A 19,102-nucleotide genomic window follows, 5' to 3' on the forward strand; every position below is an offset into this window, starting at 1 on the left:
GTGCTTCGTATAACAAGTCATTCGGGGTAGGCTGTCGACAAGGTATATTATTTTAGAATAGTATTTTACTTCCCTGTGATCAATAGAGGAGCGCGGTCATACAGGAAAATGTTCTTGATGGTGATGATAGTTCTCTCCAAATTGTATCTGAATTCTGCAACAGGTAAATAATTTTCAGATGGAATTGATAATTCAATTCTAACATCAAATAAAACCCATTTGGAATATATACAATACTTATGTAGGAGCTACGTCAAAGCTCTGACATACTATCTTATTTGTGTATTATTCAGATCCTGAATATCATGTGGTGGTGAATGAGAATAACCAAGGACTTGTTCAACTGATCAATGGTTCGGAATCATTTACACTCTGTGGAGATGGCTGGAATGACGCGAATGCCGTCGTGGTGTGTAGAATGCTTGGATATACAGGGTAATTTTTACATTTCAGTTTCTATTTCTTATGTATTTTGCTATCAACTGAATAGTATCACAGATTAGTTTTTACAAAACTTCGAGCAAGCAGAAGCAAATTTATTTTATTGTCTTTCTATTTTGTTATTCTGAAGTCAGAATGATATACAGTTTAGTTTGATGTAAATGTATAAATGAATAAAATTGTGTTGAGGAGGATTAATCGGTACATTACAGATATGTACAATTTGTATATACAAAATGGCACTTAATTATGCGGAAAAGGGACGGTACCCACCAAATACCCAACCTTATGTACGTTACAGTTTGTATGCAATGAACCGTGGCAATTATGTGTACTACTATAAGTGTACACCGTATTATTGACAATGTTGTGTCTTATACAAGTGAAACCCTCAGTAATCGGAAGTCTGAGGACTCTCGAGTTAATACATTTGGTCGTCGCCTTCTGCAATTATGCAAAACAACGAGCCTTCGTATTCTGAATGGTCGTACTAAAGGCGATATGGATGGTAAGCTAACTTTTTACAATGCTTTGGGTACAAGTGTGATCGACTACACACTCTGTAACAGTGAATCTATGGATCTGGTCGATAGTTTTGAGGTTGGTCCTTTTAATGAATACTCTGACCACGCGCCATTATCGCTAACATTGCAAGTAAAAACTAAGGGTTGCTTGTGTTGTAACGATAGTAAAACCTCTTCGATAAAGTTTGTATCTTGGCCTGGTGTTGACATGGACAAATCATGATGGTCCTTGCTTTCTATCAACATTTATCGAAACGCAAGTCTGGTAGTACTAGTGATCTGTCACTTGACGATTTTTTTGAACATTTCATGAATTTATCTGATAATCCGTCTGAGTCAGAGAGTGATGATGTATATATTGATAACAATGAGTGTGTCTATCCTGAGCTCGATGTTGTATTTAATCCCAAGGAATTATTAACTGTTATCAATAGTCTCCCTAAAAGTAAGGCTGCTGGTATTGATTTGTTGCTCAACGAGTATTTTACCGAATACAGCGATCTATTCGCACCAGTTTTACTAAAACTTTTTAATACTATCCTGAATGTAGGATATTTTCCCAAAGTTTGGACGCAGGGTATTATTGTACCTGTACATAAAAAAGGAGATAAAAATAACGTCAGTAACTATAGAGGTATCACAATTATTAGTCATTTAGCTAAGCTTTTTACTTCTCTTATGAATAAGCGTTTATTGGTGTGGAGTGAAAGTGAAAATGTCATTTCTGACGCACGGTTTGGGTTTCGGCCTAAATGTGGGACCAGAGACGCAATTTTTGTTTTGAATACCTTAATTACCAAGACTTTACAAAATAATAAAAGACTGTATTGCGTGTTTGTTGATTACAGGAAGGCATTTGATAGTATATCTCATAAAATGTTGTGGCTTAAATTATGGAAAGCAGGGGTCAGAGGTCGTTTGTTAGATATTATTAGATCGATATACGATAACGTTAAATCTTGTGTTAAGCTAAATGGTAAGTTATCGGCATTTTTTGACTTACATGTCGGATTATTACAAGGGGAATCGTTGTCCCCGATTTTGTTTTCTTTATTCATTAATGATATGGAATCTGAATTAATTAATTCTAATTGTCAAAGTTATCAGTTGCAGTTGATTAACCTGTTCATTTTAATGTACGCTGACGATACTGTCCTGTTTTCAGAAAACATACAAGACCTTCAAAACATGCTAGACTTTTTGCATTCGTATTCTTCACGATGGGATTTAGAGGTAAACCTGGATAAAACTAAAATTGTTGTGTTCAGGAAAAGTAAAAGAATTTATCCTATTGAACGTTGGACATACAATGGTATGCCAATTGAGTTGGTAGATCAATTTTGTTACCTTGGTCTGATTTTTAATTATAATGGTAAATTTACTGTTACTTTGAATAACTTTGCTATGCAAGGCAGAAAAGCTTACTTCTTGTTAAACAGGAAAATGAAAAGATTCATGTTAAATTGTGAAACTAAATTGTCATTATTTGATACATATATCTCATGTTTACTGAACTATGGATGTGAAGTTTGGGGATGTTGTCCGGCACCACAGTTAGAGAAAGTACACTTACTGTTCTTAAAAAATGTACTTGGTATAAAAAAGACCGCCAATTCTTCCATGGTCTACTCTGAGCTTGGGCGTTTCCCTTTACAAATTAGTCGCAAGAACTTCTGAATACGGATAATTGTGTTTTAAAATCGTGTTATAATGAACTTGTAGAGCTTAACGTAACAAAGCCAAGATGTAAAATGAATCTCATGTATCATGTAAAGCATGAGCTTAGTAGTTTCGGATTCTATGACGTCTGGTTGTCCAAGTGTGTTCCTAATGAAAAGCATTTTTTGCTGTTATACACACAACAGGTGCATGATATTTTATCCAAGAGTTGAGAAACAATTTCGAAAATTCTTCTAAATGTATTTTGTATCAGCATATTGTAGATCGATTTGAATTGCAGTTGTATCTCACGAAGTCTTTTAAATTTAGAAATGTACTTACTAAGTATAGGATACAAGCACACGATTTAAGTGTTGAAACTGGTAGATACCAAGGTATTCCCAGAGCCCAAAGACTGTGTGTATTATGTAATAGAAGGGAAGTTGAAGATGAAACTCATTTTATATTATTATGTCCAGTTTATTCAGAGTTGAGAAGTGTGTACATCAAGCCGTATTTTTATCGCTACCCTTCTGTATTCAAGTTAACTGAATTATATGCAAGTAGAAATGTTAAAACTTTAAGAAATTTCAGTAAATATCTAATGCATGCTTCGTCCAAAAGAATATCTCTACTCAATAACTGAATTTTGCGTTAGATAGTATTTGTCAAGTTTCGTTGTTTTGCTTGCTTTAGAGAGTGTGTTATATACATGTGTATAATGGTATGAATTATAATTATATCGGTTGTGCTCTCCGCCATCTTGTTCAAATGAATTGTAATGTACGTTTATGTATTATGTAATTCCTATATGTTGTGCTACATTCGGAAATAAACTAAACTAAACTAACTATATAAACAAGAACGGATCTTAACTGCTGTCTGATATCTTGATAAAGATAGCGTTGTCATCAACAGAACTTAATAATAAGCCAAGTATAAAAGTTATCTATTTCTTTTGTATCCAAATTTATTAAGGAGTACCGTCGTCATAATATGCAGTATAAACATCATTAATTTAAATGCTATGACCATACCTTAAGAGAGTGTTTATAGAAATGTCATCACACATGTATGAACAGATACCACATGCCAACTAATATTCATCGTATAGATGCACGGTTCATAGGTAGCTTAGTGTGTGAAAACATTTCCAAAGCCGTCTGATCTGTTTTATTAGTAAAAAAACGACATGAATTAAATTAAATGAATTTACAAAGACACATATTTCGATGAAATAATTTAGCAATTTGACATAATACAATGTATTCATCATGCGATCAAAATGAACATTTATCGTGTGATCTAAAAAAATGCACATCATGCGATCAAAACAAATATACACCGTGGGATCAAAGCAAACATACATCATGTGATCAAAGCAAACATACCTCGTGGGATCAAAACAAACATACATCGTTGGATCAAAGCAAACATACATCGTGGGATCAAAGCAAACATACATCGTTGGATCAAAGCAAACATACATCGTGTGATCAAAGCAAACATACCTCGTTGGATCAAAGCAAACATACATCGTGGGATCAAAGCAAACATACATCGTTGGATCAAAGCAAACATACCTCGTGGGATCAAAACAAACATACATCGTTGGATCAAAGCAAACATACATCGTGGGATCAAAGCAAACATACATCGTTGGATCAAAGCAAACATACATCGTGTGATCAAAGCAAACATACCTCGTTGGATCAAAGCAAACATACATCGTGGGATCAAAGCAAACATACATCGTTGGATCAAAGCAAACATACATCGTGGGATCAAAGCAAACATACATCGTTGGATCAAAGCAAACATACATCGTTGGATCAAAGCAAACATACATCGTGGGATCAAAGCAAACATACATCGTTGGATCAAAGCAAACATACAATCGTGGATCAAAGCAAACATACATCGTTGGATCAAAGCAAACATACATCGTTGGATCAAAGCAAACATACATCGTGGGATCAAAGCAAACATACATCGTGGGATCAAAGCAAACATACATCGTTGGATCAAAGCAAACATACATCGTGGGATCAAAGCAAACATACATCGTGGGATCAAAGCAAACATACATCGTTTGATCAAAACAAATATATATCGTGTTATCAAAACAAACATCATCGGGGGATAAAAAGAAAACTTTCATTTTCTGAATAAATCCTTTAATTGATGAAATATCCATCAGCTTGTTGGGTAGTCCTTTTCACATCACTAAACTTTAGACGTATATGTTTTAATTTTCACGAATGAATTATCACAATGATGAAATATATCCCTAATGTATCCCAATTATTTCAAGACCTGATATCCATCAATTAGGTAATTATATAAAACAGCTTCATGGATGAGCGCTCCAGGCCAAGGCCAGCCACTGAGCTTGGTGATCTGGGATTATTACTATAAAGATGGCGTCACCCAGGTAGATGGGCATAGACAGCTGGCTCCGAAAGTTTTGTATTTAGACGGTTTTGGAGAAAAGTGAGTATGATTTACCTGAGTACACGAGTTTCGGAACATTCCACACTTTGAATTTATGTTACCGTTTTAGAAAAATAATTGCTGTAAAGTCTTACTTGAGATGTACATTGGATTCATGAATGAACTTTTAGTGGCTGTACTATAAATAGACATATTACATAACCAGTTTACCTGTACGGAACAATATAGGAGAGTACACGTCAGTCGATCCGTCACCTCTATTGGACACCATTGAACTAACCTGTTTTCAAACCTGTTTACGTGAACGGATAACAACAAAGATATACGTGAACGGATAACAACAAAAGATATGGCTAGCTCTGATTTGACAACGTCTGATATATTGTCTCAGTGTAGAGATACACTGTTCAACGAGGAGAGTGGTGATACTACAGACCAGAAAAACATTTTTAAAATGATGTTTGATATGATGAGCGAAGTTAACTCTAGGCTTTCAGCCATAGAGAAGAACACCAGCAAACTAGATCAAATTAACGAAAAACTCAGTAATATTACACAGAGAGTGGATAGTACAGAGCAAGAAATGGAAATCGTCAAAAGAAAAGTACGAGAAATGGAAGGAGATTTAAAAGGGAGCAGTAACATTGTGGATAGAGTAAAAGCATTGAATGACACGATTGGTAGAAAGGTAACAAAACTGAAAGAGTCGGTGGAGAAGATAGAGAAGAGTGAGAACGATACGAACGAGGAAATAGATGAAATCCGAGAATTGTGTGATGCTATACAGGAGCAATCGATTGATGTTAAATGCCGCAGTATGAAGTATAATCTCATATTCACCGGTTTAAAAGAAAAAGTGTGGGACGGAAACGGAAAAGGAGAAAACACGGAACAGATTGTTAGGTCTTTCTTACACGAAAAGGTAGGTATTCAGGATGCTGACGAAATGATGATAGCGAACGTCCACAGGATAGGAAAGAAAGATAGAGGAACAGCTGCAAGACCGCGACCAGTAATTGTGAGATTTGTTAAATACAAAGATTTGAACAGAGTAAAGTTGTCGGCAACCAAACTTAAAGGGACAGATTTTTGGATAAATGAACAGTTCCCGCCAGAGATAGAACAGAAGAGAATAAGGCTTTACCTAATCGCGAAAGACGCGAGGAGAAACGGAAAGAAGGTAGTTCTGGTCAGAGATGAACTTTATATAAACGACGTGCTGCACAATCACTGATAGATAAAACACTAAAACGACGTAAGCGATTATACTGCTGCTTTATTAATTACAAAAAAGCATTTGATTTTATAAGTAGGCAAAAATTATGGTTTAAGTTGGTCATAGAAGGTATAGATGGAAAGATGTTGAAAATAATTAGATCTTTGTATAGCAATGTTAGATGTTGTGTAAAATATTATGGTTTGACAGATTTTTTCAAATGTGAATGCGGATTATTCCAGGGGGAAATTCTCTCGCCGATTTTGTATACATTATATGTTTATGATTTAGAAATAGACTTTATAAAAAATAACTCTCTGTCAGTTGAAATACAAACAGTTAATTTGTTTTTATTAATGTATGCAGACGATATGGTTATCATGTCTGAAAGCATAGATGGTTTACAACAGATGCTCGACTCCTTACAGGAGTACACAAAGAAATGGAGTCTTACAGTTAATGTTGACAAAACAAAAATTGTTGTATTTAGATATGGGGGTAGAACTAAAGAAAATGAAAAGTGGTTTTATGATGATAAGGAAATTGAAGTAGTATACAGTTTCAATTATCTAGGATTAATGTTAAATTATAACGGTAAGTTTCTACAAACTCAAAAGGAAATAGCAGAGCAGGGTCACAAAGCATTGTTTGCGATGATAAATGTATGTAAAAAGAATAATTTCAATTTTGAAACATGTATAGCAGTATTTGACACTTATATTAATAGCGTGTTATCATATGGAAGTGAAATCTGGGGGTTCCACAAGGCAAACGATATTGAGAAAGTACACATTAGGTTTTTAGAAAAGTTGTTGGGAGTAAGACAGTCTACTCCAAATGTTTTCTTGTATTTTGAGTTAGGTAGGTTACCGTTATACATTGATAGAAAAATAAAAATATTCAAATATTGGTCAAAATTACGTAATACAAATAATTGTATATTAAAATCCTGCTATGATGATATGGTGGAACGAAATGATCCATGGGTCACAAATTTGCGACAAGATTTAAATCAAGCTGGTTTAGGATATATATTCAATTTAACTATAGAAAATGATTCACACTTTAAATCTAGGCTTATTGATATTTTCCAGCAAGAATGTTTAGATACTTTTAAAACGTCTTCGAAAGGTCACCTGTACCAGCATCTTGTAGAAACACTATCATTACAGACATATCTGAAAAAACCTATAGATGTTAAATATTTAAAGGCAATCGCTAAACTAAGATTATCAGCACGTGATTTGGAAATTGAAAGGGGTAGATATAGAAATGTAAATAAGAACCAAAGAGTATGTATGATATGTGATAGTAATGACATAGAAGATGAGTTTCATTTTGTAGTTAAGTGTCCATTATATGCGGACATTCGTTCAAAATACCTTAAGCCAATTGTTATCAATAATCCCAGTATGTTCAAGTTTATTAAGTTTCTAAATGTTGAAAAAATCAAAGATCTAAATAATCTAGGTAAATATTTAGTGTCAGCATCTAAAAGGAGAAAAGAACGGATAGGAATTTAGAAAAATATAAAAAAAAAAAAAAAATGTATATATATATATCTAGTATAAATTCATTGGTCATTCGCCACTCTCCTGTATACTTTATATATGGAAAATTATATGTTAATTTCCAGTGTGTATATAAATCAATTACGATTAATATTAGGTTGTATTTTAATACATGGAATGTATGTACACATAAAATGCTTAAAATAATGCTGTCTATGTATTTTTTTTTTATGTGTTGTGGGTAGGTGGTTGAGAGAGAGAGAGAGAGAGAGAGAGAGAGAGAGAGAGAGAGAGAGAGAGAGAGAGAGAGAGAGACAGCGTGTCGGTGTGAGTGGGTGAGGGTGGTGCTAGCCGCTAGGGTGCTTATTATATATGGTTGTTACATTTTAGTGATAAGTTGTAAAACTTAAGCTAATAAAAGAAACTGAAACTGGGGTAAGGTAGTATACAGCTAACAGTGCTGTTGTTACTGTGCGATAAAATAGCCTGAGGCAAATCTCTCAAAATTAGTCCCTGTTCCAAGAAAAATAGTCATTTTATCCAATCTTTGACACTGTCCAATATTTTTGGTATCGGCCAACTAAAATAGTGAAAATTGCATAATTGGACACATCACCGAGTTTTAGACAACAAAGAGAGAATAAGTGCGTATTCATATTGTTTTAGACATTAGACATTGTGCATGTTACAACATTTTAGACATTGAAAACAATATTAGTGCATATCACAAATTTTTTAGGTACGTTTTACAAAATTCGCCTTGAAGGCAAAAAACCAGTGCTTGAATTTCATAATTAGGTATGTTTCTGAAAAAAGAGCCTGTGCTTTGGTAAAATTGGTGAACAATTTTAAATTAGTAGAAAATATTTAAAAAAAAAAAAAAAAAATAGGGCATTCGTGTCTCCCAGTGAAACATACATCATGGGATCAAAACAAACATACATCTTGGGAATCAAAACAAATAGACATCGTAGGATCAAAACAAATATTGATTGTTTGATCACACTAGGTCAGTGCGATCTGATTTTCTAAGAATTGCTCAAGAACAATGAAAATTGTTATCTGGGATGAGTAATCAATGATGAACCTGCATTTGCAAAATTAGGTCAAAGTGACGTATGGTTACAAAAGTCGGCATCTTGGCTGAGCAATAAATGCTGAACCTAAATTTTGCAAACAAAAAAAAAAACAAAAAAAGTCTCAATGACTGAATTTTAAATAGATCCTTAGTTTAATTTTCAAAATAAGGTCATTGTGACCTGCTTTTCTCAACATTGTCATAGGACAAGGAAAATTGACATCTGGAAAGAGCAATATATGCTGAATCTCAATTATGAAAAAATAGATCACTGTAACCTACTTTTCAACAAATTGCCACACATTAATGAAAATGTACATCTGGACCGGGAATTGTGGTTCCTTCCTTTATCACCTGGCTACTAATCCAAGCTACTTAGTCAGGGTTTCCTACATGCTGGTCACATAGCTATTCTATTCAGCAAGGGGTCATACCTCTATCTCCTAGCCACGAATCCATGCTACTAAGCCAGGGTTTCCTACCAACTCGCCACTAATCCAAGCTACTTATTCAGGGTTTCCTACATGCTTGTCACATACAATGTAGCTATTCTATTCAGCCAGGGGTTCCTATCTGTATCTCCTAGCCACTAATACAAGCTATTTAGCCAGGGTTTCCTACCGCTATCTCCTGGCTACTTACCACAGCTACTTCGCCAGGGTTTCCTACCTCATTGTCACTAAGCCACTATATTTATTCTTTGGGCCTTGTGATACTGTGAAACTGTCATGCAATAAGTAATATTTTTCACTTTGATTTAATATTTGCCAAGAATAAACGTAACGCTATTTTGGTATTTGTGACATTGCTTCAATGAAACGTTATTCATCAACATAAGATTTTCACTGCAGCCAATTTAAACTGTCACTGTATTCGACGAGTTAAAGTATCATATTATGTTGTTGTTTCGGTTTATACACTGGTGCTGGACACCACATAATGTAAAGAATGTTTGCTCCCATCAGCAGTTAGCAAAAAGTTGTTTCGGAATGTGATAGAGTTTTAAGAACAACACGAAGTCGATGCTTCCCTATATCGTTTATTTTTGCCGGAACGTACGTCGTGAATCAGAACGTATACTGGAAAATAAATTAATAAAATAAAATTATAGTCGCGTATTAGTATTTAATAATAAATTGTATGCGTGTCAAATACGTTAAACTCAGTACATACCTATGACCAACGTGGTGTCAGATAGATTTGGGCTTTCTTCTTCCTAACGTCTCTCTTGACAATGCCTCACTTTTGGCCTTTAGTTGAACGTTTGCCCCTGTGAGGAAGGCTTTGGGTTCTGTCCCCTGGTCGAGACATACCAGAGTCTCTAAATATGGTAGTAGCTACTCCTGCTTAGCGCTCAGCATATTTGGAGTGGGTCGACTGGTTCGCCCGTTGTCAGTATAATGTGACCGGGTGGGGTGTGCTGCTGGGTGTCTTCAGCAGTATGCTTCAGTGAGGTAGCACTATAAATCGGCAAAAGTTCCGGCCTATCACAAGAAGACTCAACACGAACATACCGCAGCATCCCAAAACACATATACGCATTCACCACATGCATGCATGTCGCACGCACGGGAGCCGTCCTTCAATGACCTTAGCTGTTTATAGGACGTTAAACAAAATAAACCAAACCAATCAGTTGTCATCTAATCTCTGACGTCGAGTCCCGTAGGTCCTCTTGTACGTCTCTGGCTAATGCCCCCCCCCCCCCCCCCCCCCCCCCCCCAAACTACTCTCACATGCACGCCCATAATCACGTTCAACCTCATGTGCATGCACTTCACAATCTGACATACCCCAACACAACTGGACAAACAGGTTAACGATAAATATAGACGCAACAGTACATGACTACAGTTAAACATAACACTCTCTGTAAACGGTAACACACATAAATAGACATGACTGAAAACACAATATAACAGCTATATTTGACCCTATGACAGGAATAAACAAGTGTCTTTAGCTGACCAACTAGGCAAATCTATGTCAAATCCGTAAAACGTTTGTCTCGTCGATACTCCTGTACACGTGTTTTCTGTTCTTTTACAGCAGCGGAGCCGTTGCTCTTCAAAATGTCACAACTGCCGATGACATATGGTCTCACCAATTTGACTGTAATGGAAGTGAGCCGTCCCTTCACGAATGTCCAAAAATGACGGTCGATAATGTCACTGAGTGTTTAAATCGTGGAGCACCCGGGGTGTTCTGTTTAAAGGGTAGGTGAATTGTACCACGAATTATAATGATTTCGAGGGTTGTAATTTTTGAAGAAAATAATTAATCTATTTTACAATTCATGCGAATGTAAACATCTTTTTTGCATGCAGCCTAGCAGAGAATGCCGATATAATAACGAAACCGCAATTCTAACCAATATAATCAAAATATCATGTCAGCTGGGGTATGAATTAAGAATGCTAATCAGGAACATCTATATCTAGAAATGAACAGTTTGGAAATTGAAATCTTAAGCTAGCACCGATGTCGGTGAAGATCGATGAAAGCGGCTGATGTTGAAGAGTCTGTAATGTTTTTGATATCAAAATCTACATAGATGTCCGATTGACATGGTCAATATAGGTTTTGTTATTTTATGATGACACTTCGACAATATATAGATATATGTGAAATTCAGGGAAAATCAACCAGTATCTCACAGGCCAACAGTTTCAATGGTTTATACAGTAATGTTGTTTTAGTGACCCCTGCCGTTTTGTTTTAGATCAAGTTCCAGACGATTTCTTCATCCTGTCCTTTCGTTCATCTATTGCCCGAATGGATCGTTCGCATGAGAGTGTAACAGTAATACAGTCTGGCGAGTTAGGACGAGTAATCGCCGTCGACTATGATCCCATTCAGCATGACATTTTTTGGACGGACATAGTACTTAATCAGATTGCTAAATGTAATATCAACGGCGGGGAGAAAACCATTGTGTTTCAAGCAGGAGACGGTAATTAAGCTAATATTCGCTCCATTCACGCTCCGCATGTGATATGCATCACATTATAAATTCACCATATGGTATATTTTTGTTTCGCAAACACATTTTCAGGAAATAACAATTCAATTGATTTTCATTTTCATCATCGTAATTTTTTCGCCATGATACCTGTCCTTTACTTTACAGCTTCTGTGATGGACGGTCTTGCAGTCGACAGCGATTCCCAACTTATTTTCTATACAGATACCGGATATGACGAAATAGGTGTGGTACACATGGGCTCGTGGGAAAGAACTGTAGTATTTAATTCCTCGTTAGTAGAACCGCGGAAAATCGTCTTCGACTCCAATACCAGGTAGTCATTGTCCTATTTTATTCAACAGATACCCGATGTTTTGATAATAGTGCAATGTATTTACATCCTGGGAAGATCTGCAGTTTTATATACATGATATACGTTTCAAAAATGTACTGCAAAATGGGAAAATAAATCTCGTTTCTAATTTGCTATTTTGTATTTGACAAATATTCTTTTAATAATGCTAAAATTCTCGATATTGTGAAGTGTAGCAGAATATGTTCGTGATTGGTGTTTATATTAATGAATAGAGAGATCTACTGGACAGATTGGGGAACAAACGCAAAAATCGAACGAGCAAACTATGATGGTTCTGACCGAGCGGTTGTCGTCGATTCCGGACTTGTCTGGCCAAACAGTCTCGTATTAGATGGTAACATTTCAATCATTTAGATCTGAAGGAACGACTTGTTTTCTGTATTGTTTCTGAGGTTTCATTGGACATGGGGCTGGCTAATTTTCGAGGAATATCTTTCTGGATCAAGTTGTTGGTCAATCGGTCGGTCTTTTAAAATTAAACACCTTGTATGCATATACTTGGTTCTTCGCGGCCGTTAGGCGAATAGCATAATTTGTCTATATTCTTGTACCTTTTCAATTGTCTTTGTACCAGCAAAACTGCAGAAATGCCAAATAAGGGGACAACAATCAAAATAAGATAAAACAAAACATTTATAAATTAAAATTTTGGTCGCTTTTGGTAAAAAAAATATCAAATCATTTTCAGAACTACTATATGCTTGGAGGCTTTTAACATATATCTGAAATATGGTTGTCAAATTTTGACAAATGGTCAATATCAATGCCTAATAATTTTACACTCTCTTCGCAGACAATGTCAGTATTTAAAATGTTAAAATGAAACTCGACATCTTGGTCTGGGATGGGCTTTTAAAATCAAATAACCTTGTATGTATATACCTGGTTCTTCACAGCTGTTAGGTGAACAGCACAATTTATCTATCTTCACCAGACTATGACACCAAATCATCATCCCTCCTTTTGTTTTTAGAATAGGAAATCGGCATATGTTGTATTAATTTTCCTCATTTGAAAATCTGAAAATGTAAAATAGTACTTTATAGAATAAATTCAATCTTCGTTTAAAGAATGCTATCAACAGTTTTGCGTGTTAATATAATATAACCTTTTGTAAACCATTTTTTTTTTATTTGAAGAGGACTTGTTGTACTGGTGTGACGCTTCCACTGATGTAGTAGAGAGAATAGCGAGGGATGGCACTGGACGAACTGTTATCTATTCTACAGGGCTAATACACTGTTTTGATTTTGTCCTTGTGGATGATTATTTCTATTGCCAAGATTGGAGATCACCGTAAGTCTTTGAAACTCCACAACGTTGATATTGTTTTCTTCATGTATGTCTGCAGGATACGATTTATTTATTGTACCAATTCCAATATGACATTGACGCTGTGTACTTACATTAATAATATTATTATTAATAGTGAAACATCTTTACTTACATAACCGATAACTTTGACATTACTGCAACGTGTAGTTCTCACGACAAACTATGAATCAGTGGTTACGGTCCTAATGGTCAGAAGACGCAGCTTAGGTCAGTGGTTCGCTTTATATAAGAACAGCACTTCTAACCAATAGTAAAATTGTTACCTCATTTACTTCGGTATAGATGACATTTCACATTTCATCTTGTTCTTGCTGTATGACGTAGGTTGTGAAAGCGGTTCAAAAAAACAACTTTATCGAAAAAAAAATATTATTAGAGGACTGACCAATGATCTTAATGCATCATCGTATTTATTTTTTTACATTCAACAAAAACATTCCAAAAGTTTTGTTGGTTATGTTTTCAGAACAATAGTCAAACTTGGGAAGAACGGAACCGACATTTCTACATATGGCCCAGATATCAATGTTTCCAGATATGGCATTGATCATTATCGTAAAGGTACGTTTGTTGTTTTACTTTAGATAAATGTTAACGGTATATGAAATAGTTGCAATAATATCTTTGTATACATAAGTAAGTGTCACAATAATATATATGTATACATCAGTAAGTGTCACAATAATATCTATGTATACATCAGAAAGTGTCACAATAATATATATGTATACATCAGTAAGTGTCACAATAATATTTATGCATACATCAGTAAGTGTCACAATAATATCTATGTATACATCAGAAAGTGTCACAATAATATATATGTATACATCAGTAAGTGTCACAATAATATTTATGCATACATCAGTAAGTGTCACAATAATATCTATGTATACATCAGTAAGTGTCAACAATATCTATGTATACATCAGTAAGTGTCACAATAATATATATGTATACATCAGTAAGTGTTACACCACCATTTGTGAAGTGTTTTACTTCGACCTCGTGCAACGAAAGTGAACTGCGAACAAAGTTTACTTACCTTCATCAGTCCATGCAAACAACAAAATAGACAATCAGTCCTTATATTTACGTTAACCTTATCGTACATGTGTGCACAGTAGTGGAACAGGTCAATCAGCTACTCTCGTCGCCAAGACAATACAAAATATAGTTTCAAACACGTTTTGATTATTACGATGTTGATATACATAAATACGATATTTCGCATGATAAAATATTCATTCAAAGCAAATATTTATGATATTGTATAATAAAAGCCTAGCCATACACATATAAATACGAATTTAAAGCGAAGTGTTGACAATAAAGTACATGTGTGTGATTTGATTATTGGAGACACAGGGACTCCATTAAAAAGAATGGAGCACAAGGTTAACGTGACGACAACATTAAAAAAATGTTGATAAAACCATGTAAAATTCGATTTTGTAAGGTTTTATTATGTGAATGAATGTTGGATTTTTAGCATTGCGATTATTCATAGATGTCATGTTACTCAAATCTAAAACTGAGCCCCTGTGACCGTATGTGATGCAGTCTAATAGCCAGGATGTTCAGATCTGAGCAAAAGTGTAACAATGTGGTTTTTAGCCACTGATTAGCTGAGGATTTATATGGTGTTCTTGAAATATTGGATTTCATTGTCGAACTGGCGTTTTGGGATGTAAATTCTAATAAAAGTGAGTAGAGAAACATAGATATAAAAATTGACGGTATTCGATGGCTTGAAACTTGTGTTAATGCGCTCAATATGCATGTAGCATATTGGCGATACCGAAAGCACGCGACTCAAAATCTTCAACGGGAAATGAAATGATATGGGGTTACTAGTTACGAATATATTAAGATGATAAATGATTGACTATTAATTATTGATTCGTATCATCAATATTTTTTATCTGTGTATTCCACTCTAGAAATTAATTGTAATTAGGATATAATACCAATTAATCAGTAAGCTCTCCGATTGAAATATTAATTGACTGTTATGTTGATGTTGTTTGTGTACTGATTACAGAAGCTGCTGATGGCAACACATGTGCATGTACGACCCGATATGTACTTAGCCATGGCGCTCCGTAACCTTGATGACACGATATCCTGCAACCCGGATGTAAACGGACAAGCATTGATAACTTACTACAGTAAAGCTGGGATTGTTTTAATTAGCCACATTATTATACATCACACAAAAAACAAATGGATACTAATATGCTTCCCGCCCAGAGCTATCATTATGTGAACAGTGTATATCGAGAGAATATCATGGAGCTTGAAGTAAAAAGATATGAACAATGGTAAAGCGGGAGGGCAAGACCACGTTGTAATAGAGCATATTCGGTACGGAGGTGTGCATCTTTTAAAACAGTAACTCCATTATATTGTATTGTTATTGACACTGAAGACTGTCCACCATGTTTCAAGCATGGAATAATATAATCTTTCACCCCTTTTGGGTGAGATAGGGGGATCTCAACCCGAGGAGGGGGATTGTTAAATTCCCAAACACGAGGCTTGCCGTCGGTTAGAGGAAACCGTACGTCACCACCTTTTACACAAGAAAAAGCATTTAATAGTGTCTGAATCAACGGTCTACTACACAACATCTTTTTTAATAGTAACATTTGGCGCATACTTTCGAATCATTCCATTTATGAGTTGTTCTATTGGTTATCTGCAGTGCCTCTTTGGCATGGTTTTTAAATTTTCACGAATTTGATATTATACTATAGTCTCTAAGGAATACCCAATAATAACACTTACGTCAAATCTGTATTGTGATGAGAACATCAAAACGTCGTCTGCCAAAGGAAGACCCGTACTGAATTAACTGATAAGTGAGTGTATTCACAGTGGAGGAGTGAATCCACTACTAAACAGCTGCAAACTGATAGGAACTTAGTGAAGACACGAATTATCTATGCATAAGAACTTTAAAACACAACATTCACGCGGAGAGAAAGTATGTGTGGAAAGCTCTTTGCAATTCTATTGTGTCCTCTTTCGTATTCGGTGACACTATTACTCAAAACAGACAGTTTCATACATGGCATATCCATAACTGCGAAACTTGAGAGTTTAACTATGTTGCTGAACGATGTGTGTAACGGTTTCTGTCCATCATGTTCATCATGGAGGAACGTCGCTAGGAAGATTATCGACACATTTTACTTTAAATAGTGGCAAGACACGATGGTTTGTTTAGAAATATTACGTATCATTCTATTTATACTAACTTCTCTAATATACATGGAAACCTAGAAATTGTCTTACTGTTACGAAAGAGACACTTTGTTATGTAGACGTTATTAAAAGAGACTGGTGATATTACTTTACAATTCCTTATCCAGTGCCCGTCGCTCTTCATAAGTTGCGATCAATTGTTATTATTTTTAGTTAATTTCTTACGTATCAGGCTACAAAGTATTAAAATTTGAACACCACGACAGGTACAGTCAATTCATACTCGGTAGCTCAACGGATATTCAACTGAATTGAGACAGGTGGGTCCTACTGATGATGAACATATCCTTTAATACCTGTAATGATATCAGATATGCCTACTTTACCATGATCAAGAGATCAACACTTTACTGTGATTAAGAAATGAACACTTTACTATGGTTATGTATATATTCTTCGCTTGATGTTAACACAAGATAAGGCACGATGCATGTAAAGTGTCTAATAGTCTGTCTATACATTGTTTTCATTTATTATGTGTATGCATTGTCGATTCATGTACAGTTTAACATGCTTAATTGCTAATCCCTAAATATATATCGTACTTATAATGCGTAACTACTCAGAAAACCCCTGGATAAAAAGCATTATTAATTTCTTTCATTGTTAAGTAAACATACCCATGGCATGTGAATTTATAGATGTACACATGTTAGTTCAGAATTAAATCATAACATGGTTCTCTGGATATAGATCCAATAGTTTAATACTGTAGAATATAAGTGCATGATTATGATATGTTTATCTATTATTATGTAAATGTTATATGCTGAATTGGTGGTACTATTTTCTTGCATGAATGCCCCACAATTTTCGGCTTTATGAGTCGTTGGCAAGCTAGTCCAAGCTAGTAGTAACGACATTACATGGAGGGTTTTAAAAATATTTCGTTGTACAAAAGCATACAAAAAGGATCAGATAGTAGCTGGCTTATCCTATATAAATCATCTCCGGATATAATTATATGTAAATAGATCATTTAAGATATAAATACATTTTGTAGATTGAACAAATTACAGCAGATGGAATAATGAGATGTCATATTTGTACTTATAGGGAATTACCGGTTAAATAGCGTTTATAACTTCATGTACATTTGCAATATATGAGAATCCAAAAGTAGATTTGATATACAAGACAGTTAAAAATTTAGCTTATTCTATATGCATCGAAAATACCAATCCAAGAAATATCTTTTCTCTTATATCTAGCTTTATTTTTGATGAAACGAAAAGAGTTATATCCCCTGTTCGATAAGTCTTTTTTTTATCTGATTTGATCTTATTGGGTGTTAAGACCCTATCTATGGATCTGCGTTCATTTGGTTGGTCAGTTGCTTGAAAGGGGTCCAAAGGGTTAAAAATTGACAAAGACTATATTTTTTTTAACTTATACCCTCTACCTCCGTCTGTCGTTATTATAGCTTGTTTTTATTGTTAAATAGCGCATGTATTTGGTATGTGTTTTGGCGGTTTTTGAGTATCCACAAGCACCTCTATATGGCATCACCCGGGTGAGTTAGAGTCACAGTTGAGCAGACGACAAAACTGTTGTTATGAAGATATTCTTAGATCCAGTCCGCAGTAGTTCCCGCCTTGAGATGCATCGTCTGCTCCGTTGTACAAACATGTATATTCTTCATTTTAAAAATAAAGTGTGATTCATTTGCTTTGATATTGAATATCATATTTTGCTTGTAATAATAAACTATGCGGGATAATCAGATGGACCTATTTTGTTTGTGTTGTTTATCACATGTACCTACCACAGTCAGCTAAGGATTTTTTTTTCCAACGGAGAAAAGTATCTGTACGTATGCGATAGTTTTAGAGAACTTCCGTAGTTGTCACATCGCATTGTATCTAATTACCAATTGAATCCCACTGCAGTCTATAGTTTGAAATATCAGTAAACTGATAGCAGCAAGTATACAGGTTAAATGCATGAGACTAAACAATTATGAGGCTAAAAAGGGATATTTTAACTAAAGGTGTCTTAGATAAATTGGGCCAGATGTTGGAGTAATCGTTAGCCAGACTCAATGGTAAAGCGTGTTGATCTATATATTATACAGTGACACAAGATAACCACTAGACAGCTATTATAATCCCCTTGGGAAGAATAGGGGTCGGGGATTCAAGAGCCCTAATATAGTTGATGGCGTGCTGAATGCAACGTAAACTATTGCTGATTTACATGTTCATTTGGTTGCTTTTCTTTTAATTTGTGATTAATAAATTATTGTTTATGAATAGATGGATAATTGATTGTGG

The 19,102-nt window shown here is 35.0% G+C and overlaps 1 protein-coding gene across 1 annotated transcript; it reads left to right on the forward strand.

Moving 5' to 3' along the window:
- LOC117329040 (low-density lipoprotein receptor-related protein 5-like) lies at positions 1–18,558 on the forward strand. Its single transcript, XM_033886730.1, has 9 exons — positions 1–163; positions 294–435; positions 10,933–11,099; positions 11,606–11,836; positions 12,014–12,182; positions 12,437–12,558; positions 13,364–13,520; positions 14,026–14,120; positions 15,604–18,558. The coding sequence occupies exons 1-9, from the start codon at positions 109–111 to the stop codon at positions 15,666–15,668; spliced, it is 1,203 nt and encodes a 400-aa protein (XP_033742621.1). The 5' UTR covers positions 1–108; the 3' UTR covers positions 15,669–18,558.
- Positions 18,559–19,102: the final 544 nt, after the last annotated feature.

Source organism: Pecten maximus, chromosome 6 (assembly GCF_902652985.1).
Source record: "Pecten maximus chromosome 6, xPecMax1.1, whole genome shotgun sequence".
Taxonomy (NCBI): domain Eukaryota; kingdom Metazoa; phylum Mollusca; class Bivalvia; order Pectinida; family Pectinidae; genus Pecten; species Pecten maximus.